General features: G+C 39.3%; 1 protein-coding gene across 2 annotated transcripts in view; it reads right to left on the reverse strand.

Annotated features, from left to right (window-relative positions):
- PCNX2 (pecanex 2) overlaps positions 1–15,278 on the reverse strand; it is a 150,606-nt gene that overhangs the window by 45,075 nt on the left and 90,253 nt on the right. For both annotated transcript variants that reach the window (XM_039568371.1, XM_020583986.2), the window contains 2 exons: positions 12,842–12,950; positions 8,090–8,219 (listed from right to left, as the gene is read on the reverse strand). In XM_039568371.1, coding sequence (XP_039424305.1) covers positions 8,090–8,219; positions 12,842–12,950 — 239 coding nt within the window. The remainder of the gene's footprint in view (positions 1–8,089; positions 8,220–12,841; positions 12,951–15,278) is intronic.

Consider the following 15,278-nt stretch of genomic DNA (forward strand, 5'->3'; position numbering starts at 1 on the left):
AATGTGACTGCTTAATAATAAAATTAAAAGGTAGAGATGGCAAGAAAGTATGAGGAAATACAAGACTAAGACTGGTCTTCCAAAGAAAGCCTGTATCAGAAATACTAGTTTAGTTCACCACAGAGTTTTCCATAAACATATTTCTGACCAAAAGATGAAAGGAGGAAAAACCAAAGGCAATCAAGCCATTTCAGTGCTGTAAACTTGCAAGTGCAGCATCAGTGACACTACACTGAAGAACAACAAAAATCTTACTGCTACTGTGCAGTTGTACAAAATCCAATCTAAAAGAGGGATAACTTTCAATACCTCTGGTTTTTTTACTGCAAGGACTGTTGAGAATGTTAGTAATTTACAGCATTCATCTTGGTATCCTCTACAGTACTCTTCAGACTGAAAACATCTCTGATATTTTGAGAGCAAACACTGCTAGTCAAAGGACTTTCAAAGAAAAAAAAATTATCCCTCTAGCTTTCATTCAGTATTTACCTAGTCCCAACTAGTACAGAGTTTCAGAGGCAATTCTCAGTGGCAATGGTGACACTTTTGCAATTCTGCATTTTGCATTATCTCAGAAAGAAGAGATCATTTACATTTTGCTCTTATCAACCCCAAGACCCAGTGCATACCTTTCTATATTAGGAGACAACCAACACCCAAGCATGCTGCAGCATGAACTATTCCCTGCAGCTACCTGTGCACAATGTGTCTTATCACCTAAGTTAGAATGGTTACACTTGCTGAACAACTCCTCCCGGATCTCAGCTTTACGAGCTTTCACATTTTGACAAAAGCGGCTTGAATAAGTTTAGGTTTAGTACTCTGAACCTCAGTTTGCCCCCAAATTTTTGATTCAGTTAAATCCAAAACAGGACATGATCTACATTATCCAAGTGAATGGGATGAACGCCTGCTGAGAACACTTATTCTTATGGAAATTCAGTCAACCCATTTAAAGGGGTTTCCAATATTCAACATGACAGAAATTTCATGAGTTAACTTGATCTCATTAGATTTACATAATTTGGAAGCTAATTACTAGATGAACAGCATTATAAATCTTTAGTGCCACTGTATATCCACATATGCCCTTAAAACATCACGTGCCCTATTTCTGATGGATGTCCATTATTGTCTATTATGTCCTGTTGCTACCTTCCTTTCCAAATATATATTTAAAAGCCCTCCTCTACCATGCTCATGATTTCTTCTCCTCTATAGGTCTTTGTTGCTTACCCATTTCTGTTGGGTTGCCCCCTCAGATATTTCACTGCATGCCTTTTTCTTTTTGCCCACCCACCCTTTTCCCTTTCCATTTATGCCACTTACACTTTTGATCTCTACGTGTGTTCCTCCTGATCTCAGCATGCATTCCCTTTCTGATGTCTCCCTTCTGTCTTTACTCTGTCCTCTTAGAATGATTCAGTGAAATGGAGTTGTGAATGCATCTTTAACTCGGCAGGGAACTACAGAGCACTGAATCAGAATACATTCCCAGTTAATTATCACACATATGGCTCCTATTCGATTAGTCTCAATTTGTTTTATTGACTGCCAGGGGCAAAAATTTGAGAAGAGATGTTACCAGTTAAAGAGATACTGCCAAACAGTTAAACTACCTCTTTGAATTTTGTATAGCCTCCCTTGAGTGTGAAACTCCAGGCAACTCAGAAAACACTTATTTTAATACCAGACCTACTTGATTAAAGGTGCCTGGTTTTCCTTGCCCATCCTTTCTCATGTTTTCGCAGTTCAGTGTGACGCCACACATGGAGTCAAGTGATGAGGTGAGGGCTGGGTTGGAGAGGAGGTGTGCACAGCTCCATACTACAGCAAGTGGCCAAAGGGGCACACATGGTCACTTGCTATAGGGGAGATCACAGCTCAACACACCAAAGGGAAGGTAGTCTCTAGCAGGGCTTCTTTTAGCCTGGGGCTGTACCTGAAGCAACACCTCCCACACCTGGATGCCATGGCTTTGTCACTCTGCAGAGCTCTATGCTGAAAGGGATTAAAGACTCCCAAACCAGGCAAGTGTGGCAGGCACAAGTCCATGGGCAGTACTGGTGGTGTGCAAGATAGAGAGTGGTTAGACATTACAGCAGGGAGCAGACAGGGAAGTCTTGAGAAGACATTCAGATGAAGAAGTCTAATGAGTAACATGTAATTTCAGAGAGCTCATGAAAAATTAAGCCTGAAGTGCACACAAAGATACTCTTTGTTCTTCAAACATTTTGGTTTTCTCTATTCTCTCCCCCAGTGCCAGAATCATGGCCAAAAATGCCCTTGAAGAACAGGGAATAACTTCTCAAAGACCAGTTTATATTCATTGTTTAAAGAGAGGAGCATGTTTTTCCAAAAAAAAAAAATCACCTCTATTGGGAAATCTGCCAATCTTAAGAGAAGAGCAATGAAGGAAAAATAGCAGCAGCTTGCTAACACTTCAGCTTTTGCACTGCTGCCAGCCAGGGACTGCCACTCACAACTGCATGAATGCTACACTCAAGGATACAGAGTCAGGGCCAAGCAAACCTCAGTATAGGCTGTAGTACACCAGTATAGGCTGGATTCTCACAGACCTCATGACCTTTGAAGTTTCCAGAAAGACCCTCACCAAATTCTACATGCTTTGCAAACAGGACCAGTAGGCCCTTCTGATTTGGAGACAACATCCCAAAAACTCAGACTAAAAACTGTTCATCATTGGTGCTATTTGTTTTGACTTTTAAGTCCCATGCACTAATAAGCACCTATTTCAGATTTATCTACATGCTGATACTTATTTATACTATTTTGAAGAGTTCTAAATTAACTCAACTCTCAATAAAAGCCTGGAAAAACCCTGAGGCCAACTCAGCAAAGACCTCTCTTAGAAGAACCATGGTCACCAAAGGGGCCAGCACTCATCAATGAGTAATAGCTGTGGACAAAAGCACTAGAACCTCAGCTCACTCTAGAGCAAACACAAATACAGTGCTTCTTTCTGCTCAGTTCCTAAAAAAAGTACAGAAATAGAGGCAGCCAGAGACAAACACAAAAATTAGCAGAGAAATAAAATCAGTTTGGAAGAAACTAAAACAATTGCAATGAACAGCAACACTCAAGGCTACAATGTGGCTTTCAGACCAGGTAGCTGGAAATATTCAAGAAAGTTTGCACCCTAAGTAGGGCAGTGACGGTAGTTAGAACATAACATATCTGAAACGATATTTGACAAAATAAGGCAAACACTGTTTCCTGTCAATAAGGGGGGAAAAAACGCTGAAGTTATGCTAGTCACTATAAATCATAGTCCAAGGCATTACTGAACTATAAACATCTGCTGCAGTTGTTCCTCTGTAAACATCACTACTACAGAGGTCTAAAAACATGTGAAAAATCAAACAACACAGCAAGAAAAAAACTAAGAAAAAAAGAAATCCAGTCCTAAAAAGAACAACTTGAAAGGTCTGAGTGTGCAGATTCCAAACAAGGCTTTTGGACAGTTATGGGTGAATGACATTTTGTGTTTGGAACAGGGGTTTTAACAGCTGTAAGAGATGAGCAGGCTCACAGGGAAACCAGAGGCACCAGCATGTGTTAAAAATAAGCATTTGGAAGTGGAAGGCCTGTTATTTTATGGGGAAAAAGGGAGGGAGCAGACAGGTACTTTTCATAGCTCCTTTTCCCACACGTGTGCATAATGTGGGGTCAACCAGAATTATGTGTACACTGGGAAAACTCTTCCCACTCCACCTGCAGGCTGTCTGCAATGGGCAGGTTAAGTGAGCTGGCAGGGAAAAAGAAGAAAAAGCCATCTGCACTACAATTGAAGCAGGGCAGGTTTTCCTCACTCTCCATTCCCAGCTGTATTAACCCTACAGGTGGTTATTTTCCAGACCACAATGACTGGAACAGTAACACAGTGATACACTTTTCAAAAAGATGGAGAAAATAAAGTCTTGCTCACACAGTCCCAAACACAGAGAGGCATCCTGTAATGCCAGTCTGAGATAACTGGCAATTTAATCACAGCCTCTTTAGAGACACCTGATTAATTCAGTTACACCGCACTGTAATTCATTCAAGGTGCTTCAAAGCAAATGCAAGCTGCACCTTACCCAAAAATAGGCAGTGAAACAGAAGAATAGAAACAGGAAGGTGCAGGAGAGACAAGCGGCTTGTAAACAGTGAAATCTCCAGATTCCTGGTGGCAGTTTGCTGTTTGTGGGGACAGGTCACAGCTGCAGCAGAGAACAAACAGGCTGTTCCACGTGATCCAGATGTTAGATCCTCTGGGGAATAAAAGTAAACTTCCTATTCTGTTCTGTCATTGTCATATCCAAGATACAAAGCAAGATAAGAGGAAGGGAGGAGAAGGACAGAGTCAGGCTGCAACGTGACAAAGTATTTGAGAAAAAAATCAAAGGCAGAGGAATTGAACAATAGTGTTTGGACAAACACTTTATGCTTTAAAGCGCCTATACATTAAACAAGATTTACTGCTATTTCCTTTTCTCTCTCTGACATCTACAGCCTAATCATTCCAACAGCTGTGAAAATAGGGACTAAAAGAGCACTCTTCAAGCTGGGAAGCGGGACCTAGGCCAATGGCTGGACAAAACCAGTGTCGCAGCAAACTTTCCTTTGTAAAAAACAAAAAGCCCCAAAAATAACAGAGAGAGGGAGAGAAAGAAAAATTCTCACAGTTGAACTCCCACAAGGTAACCAGCTCATGACTAGCAGCCCAGCTTCTCATTTGACGCCCCTCCCCTTTCAACAACCATGGCAGCAAAAGCTGCGAAACTGCGATTGCAAGAGTTCCTCATTCGCCTTCCTTAATGCCTTATTTTTCCTTCTTCTTAGTCAGCCTTCCTTTTCCCCTCTAAAAGATCCGTGACCTCAGTGATGTATTGGTGTACTAGACTCTGCATGGAGAGGGCACACTAAAAACAAACAGCATCTGCTGACTGCAGGGAAGAACACCCATGCTCTGTGTACACACCACAAGAGCACAAACAGGCACAGTGTGAGTCCTGAATTTTGAAGAGCCTGTTAGGAATTTCACAGTTTGCTTACTATCAAAATGAATCCCTTTTTCTTTTTTTACCCACTTGAGTCCTTCAGCTCCTTGCACAAACAAGCAAGCCACCATTTTAATTCTCCAAGACTGTCAGCTCCAGCTTGCATCATTTAGAATGGCAGAAGCTCAGTCAGAGAAACCTGAGGAGTCACACTCCTCTTTAGCCAGCAGAAAAAGTGGGACTAAAAGAAACCTGGAACGGCAAGACACATGTGTGTGCACTCAGAAAACACCAGGTAAGGACAACCAAACCAACACTTCAAGGAACAGATGGATCAGTTGCTCACCACTCAGACTACTGGCCTAGTAACTCTGTTCTATTAATAAACATGGTACTCCGTACTTGCTAAAGTCCAATGTTTCAGCTTTGGATTCACTCTACCAGAAATGAACGGGATATTTTTTCCTCATCTAATTTCATGCTGTTGGCCCAAACGAGATGCAAAAGTAATTTTTCCTTAAATGAAACAACAACGAAGTTTGCTTGACAGCAGAAAAGTATGCAAATACTGATGAACACAAATGACAATCTAATAAAGCAATCTAATTTATGACTTGAAAGAAAAGCAATTTTGATATCTAGACTGCTTGTCACAATTGTTTTCATTTATTCCAATTAAGAGATTAAATTCCAGAAAAATGTGTAAATAAACTATTTGTAGCTAATATGTGATAATTTAACGTAGTCATCAATATAGCAAGGAAGTGTTTGAAAATGAGTATGCAAAGCAGGCAAAAAGAAAGCTACATAAAGTACATTGAAGATAGCTTTCCCCTGGACAGAAGTTCCTGTCAACAAGCAGTGGGTATGGAAACAGCAAAAAAAAAAATCTCCAAGAGCTTCTGCTTCATATGAACTCATCTCAGACTACACTGCAGTGAACCTGTGACTTTCCACAAATACCCGGAGCTGAACTTGGGGAAACTGTCAATGCAGTCTAAAAAAGAAATCTGCACACCAACTTCCCCATCTGTTTGTTCTCTTTTGTCTTATATAACCTTAAAACTCGGTGCACATCTGGCTGTAAGGGACTGCAGCTCAAAGACAGGCAGATGTGCAGAAGCCAGAACAACTTTCCATTCCAGCTCAAGTTCCTGATCCTATCTAACTCCACAGCTCAAAAAGAAAGCAATTATGCCATCCCTTTGAATTTTTAGATGCTGAAAAGTCAAGATTCAAAGCAGTAAGGCAAGGCCCATCCAGTTCATTCAATTATTTGAAGTATTTTGTAGAAAATTTCCTTATTCTTAATACAAAATTACTCTACTTCCTTGCCTTTTTCTGTCTTTTCACAGTGTCCTTTTAATAAAGCAGGAGTTTTTCAGTCCAACTCTCATTCATTTTGGTTAGTTCCTCATGTGAAATGGGAGTAAGGCAAAGGAGAATCAGAAGGACTAGAGATAGAATGAATAAAAATTTAGGAGGAGTCATTCCATGTACATATTCTGAGATGCCACAGGTTCAGGCAAAGATTTATTTCACTCTGATGACAATCTGAATCTTCCACAAGGCTGTTTTCTACTTCTGAAAGGTTTTTGATAGGCAAGGTTGTGGTTTTTGTTTTAAGTGAGATCATAGAAGATACACTAGAACTTTTAACAAGCAACAAAGCATGATTTTTTACAAAGAAAAAACGTAAACCTTCAGGTTGAAGACGAAGTTGTAGTTGCTGCTTATTTTGAAAGGACAAGCAGTGGTGGCTTAAAGTATTAAAAGGGTTTGGTTTTCTGCACTTGAGGTTTTACGGTTTATGGATATAATAATAACCTTGCTTGGCAAAATTATTAGCACCAGCTTCTTCACTTCCCTCAGTGCAAATCACAGTCAGTCACTACTGATGAGAACAAGTCACACATACACCCTTGTTAAAGTATCAACCATTTTTTGATAATTCCTGTGAATATCTCCTGTTCATTTTGTATCAAAAGATTCGACAAACCAAAAGCAAATAAAAATGACCCCCTCTATTTCCCTCGACAATAACCTAGAGACTTGACACTAACCTAACTATATGGCAGTGGTGTGCCCTCAACAGTTTGGTTCTCTAACTGGTACCTAGAAAGGGAACTGCATGCTTTCAAAATGCTCCGGTTGAAGTAAAATGTAGCAGATGTTAAAATCCTCACTTCCTACTTAATATTGTTCAAAGTTTCCGTCCAAAAATGTATAGCTATCTGTGGGATTAGTGGTAGCTTCCTGCCTTTCCACAACTGCCCTCAACTTCACTCTCTTGAAACAATTAACCTGTTGACCCAGTAAAAAAGATGTGTGAGAGAGAATTTTGTTAAGATCTAGTGCCAGTGTACAAAACTCAGCTCCCATCGAAAGGCTTCCACAAATCTCATCACATTCAGAAATGAATACAAAGCCTCTTTATACGACTTGGCTTTGTCTGACTAATTTCTTTATAGATGAGTACATATTCACTCACTGACACAAGTCAAAATGCAACAAAATAAAACTCTTCAAACTAAGATACAGCAGCGGCACCAACACAAGAGGTGTGGTAAGTGTATGGCCCTTCTCACTGGTGCAGCCAAGCCCTGACTTGGCCAATGCAATTTTCCCTTTGTGCCTCGTATCACTGTTCTGCAGCTGCAGTTACTTGCTGCATCCCACAGGGTAGCATTTAATCAGGCCAGTTAGTATAAAATGTATTTATGCAGTCTGACTGCCAGTGCCAAAGGCTTCACAGATTTAGCTGCTAGCACTAGCTAGCAAGACAAAAAAGGCTGACAACTGGGAGTTTTACTGCTTTTTTCTTTTTCACAGTTTCGTTACTGTGTGTCTGTACAACAAATGCAACATGACACCTCATCTGTAACATACTGATAATTGTTTAAATACATTTTAAGAATAGCTAAATAACTATGAAAAAGTAAAACACCAGAAACAAGACTCAAAGATTAACCTGTCATGCCCTAATTTAAGGATTACCTTTGGAAGCAAAAATACCACCAGAAATGAAACTAATGAGAGCAAAACCCTAACAAATAACAAGGGTAGAAATTTTTGAATAGCCTTACTTGTAGCTTTTCTCCCAGAACTTGATTGGTCGTGCGTACGAGGCAATGAAGATGACACTCCCCAGAAATGGACTCAGTGGTGTAGAAAAGACTGAAGTGGCCAGAGTTTGAAAAAAAAGCATAGCAGAGTCTGAAAACTGCAAGTTAAGGTAACACAGATGATTTCATTATACTTTTAAAATGTCGAGGCAGCTCTTTGAACCTTCTTTTTTTTTTTTTCTGCTGCTGTTACTGTTTACCAAAGAGGTGTTAAGGAAAGGAAAGGGAGGAAGGCAAGCAGGGCCAAATCACCCATTGCCAGCATGTAATCGGTGGCTCTTCAATGCTACACAGTTTTATTATCAGGGTGACCCTGTCTAATCTCTGCCCAAGGACAGATCCTGAGCATAGGCAGTGCAGCAGGTGCCCTTTTCCAGCTACCTAAGGTACCTTCTGTAACATGAAAGTGCCTTCCCAGAGTCTAACACAGAGTTTAAAACACACACACAGGGAAAAAACAATTTCTTGGAAATTATTTGTTCTCCACACTGGAGTCTTGATTTCACTGTGTCCAGTGTTCCATTCTGTGGGTTTCTGCTTGTTTTGGAATGACCTGGTATGTGGAGATATGCCTCTATACTCCAACCCGCTGGTTCCAAGTCATGCTTTCACATTAATTCTTACTGAGAATTTACTATTCCATGCTGACCAAAAACTAAAAAATGTTCAGCATTTCATACTTTTTGAAATAAATATGAAATGAGAAGGTGAGGACAGAGGAATAGTGAGTATCACACACAAACACCATAATGAATGCCTGAATCCATAGTTTACTTCAAATGTAAAGTCATACTTAAGACTGCTGGAAAGCAAGTTAGGAGATGGATAAGGATACTGAAAAAGATGCAAGTTAAAAGGAACACAATTAAATAAATGCAAGTAAATAAAACATTAGGCCTAAGTTCTTCCTTAATTAACACCACATCCATGAAATTCAAGGAAAAAGACTTTCAAACTGGGAGACCATTATAAGAGACCATTATAAGAATTGTCATTCCTTACACCTCTCTTGGGAGGAAGGTGCAAAGTAAAGAATCCAGGAACTAATGGAACCACTATAAATGTACAGTGATCAAGCACATCTCAAACTAAATTTCAGGTAAAATCACCAATAACCACAGTCTTTCAGCTTACTCTCTCATAGCAATATACTGTACGTGTGTCCCACAATCCCTGAGACTTCACAAAAAGCCCATTTTAACACAAATAGCATCATTCTTTGTACAGCACTTCCATAAAACAGCTAGCTAGCCATGCTTTCAAAGCCATTTGCAAAATCTAGAAACAACAATTTGCCAAAAGATACTTTTCAAATCTCTCAACCTTACTAAAAGAGAGTGCTCTAGAACAGTGTCTTTGTGCATTAAAGAGAGTGAAAAATGAGTTGCCCTGAGAGTCTGAAGTCTAAAAAAGTGACAGGGAGCACAGAGTAGAAAGCAAGTGCATCAAAAAGTTAAACTGTCACATTACACTGTAGTCATAACCAAGCACTTTCTGTGAAAGATGAACAAGTATTTACAAGTGTCAGATAAGGGAAGGAGGCACAGGAGAAGAGAGGAAAAGAGAACAAAGAGGACAGATAAGGACCGCAAACCAAGTTTTTTAAAGTGGGTAACTAATATGATCGATTTAAAAATTGCCACCATCATGAGCTAAGATATTTTGCACACCACTGTGAACTGTTTGTGTCTTAGGCATAATCAGTAGCAATGGGGGGTGTTTTTCCTAAAAGACATCATGCTCTACTAAATGGACAGTAGAAGACATTACCCATTTGATTTGTGAAAAGTGATTTTAACTGTTCCATATGTGTAAGTGTGTCATGAGAGCACATAACAGCATCTGACTCTCTTACATAGAGTTAATGTGTGCTGTGGGCAGTTATCTGTCACCAGGGTATTTTTATTTGAGGGTATCCAACTTGTTTGTATTAGGTTATTATTTATTTATTTTAAATACCAATGCTTTAATTATGTCTAAGTAAAAAAGAAGTGTCAAAAACTCACAGGCATATTTTCTTACACTATGGCCCAAGCCAGGTTTCCTGTGTACCATCTTTGTTAGGCTACGTTGTGTACAACCAGAACTCGTTTCTTTGTGAATAATGGATTTTCTTTCTAACAAGGCCAAAATCAACTTTTGAGAACAAAAACCCCAAAGCTAAAAACTCTTCAACATGAAGTAAAACACTGTCTTTGAGGATTAATTCTTGCAATTCAAAAATCTGTTTCAATTCAAACCAGCTTCAAAACAAGTAAGTGAAAGACATTCTGAAAATCTTCCATCCCCTTCTTTTAACAGAAAACTATGCAGTAAGGGCAGCTCAAATTCTCTGCTTCTCAAAACCCACATTTTTACTTGCAATTACTACAGGTCCCTTCCAGGCACACAATCACTTAGAGGATGGGAAAACTGACTGTCACAGAGCTCTGTTTTCTGATGTTAGTGCTGTGACCCTGAAACAACCAAAGCAGAACTTTCCTAAACAGGATAACCTCAACTACAAACTCCTTTTTTTTTTTTTTCTCCAATTCCACTGTTCACTTTTTAGGTAAAATCCTCCTTTGAACTACAAACTACACTCACTTTCTCAGTGTGCTGATATTTATAAACGCATAACCTCATCTTACCCACTTAAATGCTAGGAAGTGAAGTTGCAGATCTATCCTCAAGTCTGAAGCCCATTCCTGTTCCTGGTCTTTTGGGATTAAGAGGGACTTTGAAGGGTCACCCAGTCCATCTAGCAGCCACAAGCAGGATCAACTACACCTATATGACTCCTGACAGACATTCACCTAAAATCCTGAAGATTTCTAATGATGGAGACTCTACAACTTCCACCAGGCAAAGCTCCACACACGTTGCCCTTCCTGCCCTGCACACTGGTCTCAAAGGCATTAAAGCATGCTGAACTACTCACACTCACTGAGCTCTGCAGCAAAAGTTCACCCAGGCACTTCGAAATTTAAAAATTTACATCCTGTTTGCAGAAGTGATTGAAGCAATTAAGAGCCACAAATAATTAACTCTGTAAAGAAATGGCAGGTTTAGTACCGCTGTAAATTGCAACATGCATTCATCATTACTGTTTGCAGGGTTATGATAACAACAAATAAAATTACTGTGCAAAGAGGCAGAGTTATTGCTGTTGTGGGAATATTAACTTCAGCATTTAACCAGTATCTTAATTGCAGCATTGCCTTAGAAGACAGATTTGCATTTACAAAGCATACTATAAAAATAAATAATAAAAAGCTAGGCTAGATCACTTTAGCAATAACTCTGTAAACAAACAAAACAAAACTCTGGTTTAACTACCTTCCATTTTGCAAAATTTAATTGGTAATTTTATCAAGAGCAAAGTTATCATTGCAGAAAATAATTGTGACCAAAGGGAAACTTGTTGAAATATAATCTTAGTTCTTAAATGTTTTGCTAAATAAATTCATATACGCTTCCCCAGCAGAAATGAAAATATTTTTTTTGTTATGAAATTCTGGAAGGATTTGCTACAAATAACCTAAAACTCTTAGGACAGATAGTGATCTGCTTTTATAACGCTTTCTTTCTATAAGCAGACAATCTACAGCTTTCCCTCTGGGAGTTATTCTGTGTGCCCTTCCCTCTGTCTGAGGCTCCCATTTATTCTTCCTATCTAGAAACATAAGCATTGTTACTCAGCATTGCTTATGTTTCACAGCACAGAGCAGAGGGAAGAAATCACTCAAGGGAAGAAAATCCCAGCCCTGTGGGATCAAAGGGACAAAGACTTAAGTGCATATATCTAACAAACAGTACAAAGTAAACTCATTAGTAGTCTGAACTAAAACCACTTTGTCAACCCTTCTTCCACAACTTTGTTTAGCAGGGAAGGAAGAAATTAAAAGTTAGTATATGGTAATGCCTTAGACGTCGATGAAGTTAAATCTGTTAAAATGTTTTGGGGGCTTTTTTTCTGTGTTCAGTCAAGTTTGTAACTGAATTTGAATTGAAACTGAATTGTTTCTGTTCCAAAAATTTAATATACTTTTTTTAACCCTACAGACGTGGAGGTCATTGAACTCTGTTTTACTCCCCATATCCACAAACCTGGAGACAGCCCTGGAACAGGCACCAAAACAGACGGCTTCTGAAGGACTGCTTTGGTGTTGACAAACGTATATGGTTACTCATAATACAGAATGGAAAGGTGAAAAAGGAGAATGTTTCTCAGCACCCCAATGAAAAAATTCACATTAAAATGCAAAAATCTAGCTGCTTCTGAAATGGAAAAAAAAAAAATCAAGACAGTTGCAGCAGAAATTGGCTCACTGAAATGAAATTTATATCTGACATACCAACTAGAAGCAACTGAGAATGAAACTAGTATTTGAGAGCTCAGTCGGCCATAAACCCAAAAATATGTCTGTCACAACACTTCTTTGTGGATGCATCAAAACTCAGTGCTGAGGGCTGGGGAAGTAAGTGATCTACTGAATGTGGCTGGGTGGGAATAAACACACCAGTTTGAGTCAAAGTTCAGTTTCCCAGTTTTAGATCCTATGCAGTCCAAAAAAAAAAAAAGAAAGCTGTTGTTTCTCAGAAGATGTTCCAAGATTTTCAAAATTTAAAGTAAATTACCTAAGAATTTCAAATCTTGTTCAAACACTGTAAATAAATTGCATACAGGAAGAGGAACTTAAGAATAAGGAAGAACAAATTTATAAAGGATATGAGGTATTGCAAAGAGCTGAGCGAAAACATGGAACGATGACCCCCAGGCAATCTGCCAGGGAGCAATGTATGTCATGATGAACTGCAGCTTCTGCAGTAGCTCCCACAGCTGAAAAAAAAAGAAAAACATGTTCACTTTTTAGGCACTGAGATAGTTTCAAAACTAATACCTGAAAGAGACACTTAAATTAGAAAGTGGGAAAACAGGTTCTGATATTCACTGACTATATATGACCGCAAGTCAGACGGTTACAGGAGAGGAGACTCCAGGAGAAATTGGATACAGTGAACAGAGAAAGCTCAATGCATGACATGTGTGGCTATGCACATGGAAATCAGACTGACTTCTCAAGAACACAACATTCTCATTTGTTGACTCAATGGGAGACGCTATCACGATGTAAGCATATGCATGACATTAATCATGAATTGTAGCTGCATTTTCAAGACCATTGTATCATAAAAACTTTGCATAAACATGAGCTTTTATTGTTGTGCAGTACAAACTGAAAACCACAATGAATTTACTTTTGCTTCCTGCAAAATATGCTTGGTGCTGCAACTAGCAGTTTCTGATTCAAGAATGATGTGTACTTATTCCCTGGAATACATTTGTACTCCCCTGTCATTTCTTTTGGCATCAGGCCAAAACAGATCTTACGTCTTATCTACTGCAGAGTGGGCTCCTGACAAACTGTCAGGAAAGATTTGGCCATCAATAGACATTAGTACTCAACATACACAGAAGTTGACAGTGAAACAGGAGTATATGCAATATTCCATGCTCATATAGCAAATATATGTTGAATTTTAGAGTAATTTTTTTTGAGTTAGTGAAAAACAAAACTTTGCCAACATCCTGAAACACATGGAGACTGTATCAACACTTGTACATTAAAATGCTTCCAGGGAATGTTCTCAAGCACTGATATTGTGCATATTTTTAAACTGTTAGAAAGGTGTCTGGGAAGGTTCTGGTCTGGCCCAACTAACACTGTTCCAAGCAATCTCCAGGAATCCTTTTGAATGCAAAACCCTCCATGGTTCACTTGCAGGTGGCAATTCCATATCTCCACCTTGTGTCACTACCGCAGACACAAGCTTCCCCATGAGAGCCGGCCTCGGGGACAGAGCACGGTTCTGGGCACACTTCATGTACGAGTATGCTGACAGTCAGAGAGGACACATCTTCTCTGTCCAGCTCATTTCACCCCTCCTTAGGTTACCACCTCCAAAATCACACTTGGCCATCTGTATCCACAGTGGCAATGCACTTACAGGATGTTTCACTGAGCTTCTCCACGATTTGTCGTACATAATTGCATATTAAATGTGAGGGAAGTAAGAATCACTTGTAGCATTGACCTGTTTTGGTCTTTGTGCTACAAAACTATCAGACAGCAGCTGCTAACTTGTTACAGCCAGTGTCATGCTAGCTCCAGTTACCACTAATAAACCTTCCAGTTGAGATGCAAGCAGTGCTTCACACACTGTCTTTGCTTTAGCCTGACTCAAATTAGGAGCAACGTGCAGAGTATAGATTACAGCAACTTTGCACAGATATACTATTTAAAACCACCAAAGCCCTGATCAGAACAAGCTGTTACAATCCCTTCAATGCACAGCCTGGTTACTCCTACTTAGTTTGAGAAACTCGTATCTTGCTAACTTTGTTTTCTGTCAAAAATACTACACGTGACTTGCAGACTGCAGCATTAAAGCAGGCAAGTAAAACTGAACTGAAACTCAAACGGACATTTATTTATTTAGCAGGTTGTGGGGTTGCTTTGTTTTGCTTCATTTTTATTTATCTGAAACATCACAATGAACAGCTGGAAGAAAAATTTTATCTACAAAAAGATTTAAGTGAAGGGCGGGAAAAAGCTAATGATTTGCATTTGAAACCTCAAAAATTCAAAACTGCAGCACAACCCAGTGAAGTTCTGCCTGTTACAGATTGAAATCACAAAGCCATAAATCATCCCAGCTGCATTCAAAGCACAGAGTTCATCAAAAGGTTTTCAAATCTCACATAAAATTCAGGTTTTGCATTTGCTAGGAAACCAAATCCAGGAGGACACTCTTCTGGCTCCTTGTTCCAATACATCATTTTTAAGTGTTCCTTAATATTTACACCTTGCAAAACTTGGGCCATGGAGCCCAAGTTCCCTGTTGCATCTAACAAGTCCTACTGCTTCTGCATTCACCACTGCTTGAATGTGCCGTTGTTTCTTTCAACACTTGCCTCTCAGCTAACACTTCCACAAGACAAGCAAAGGAGCTCATTTCCATTCACAAGAACATGAGGCAAGAACACTTTAGTGATCCTCTCTTGGTTTTTGAAAGCCTTATGACACCGCACTTAAAAGCCTGGAAATGTGTGATTTTCAAGCTACTGCTTTCATTAAGAGTTGTCAAGTGCCTCTATTACCTCTTA

Source organism: Corvus cornix, chromosome 3 (assembly GCF_000738735.6).
Source record: "Corvus cornix cornix isolate S_Up_H32 chromosome 3, ASM73873v5, whole genome shotgun sequence".
Taxonomy (NCBI): domain Eukaryota; kingdom Metazoa; phylum Chordata; class Aves; order Passeriformes; family Corvidae; genus Corvus; species Corvus cornix.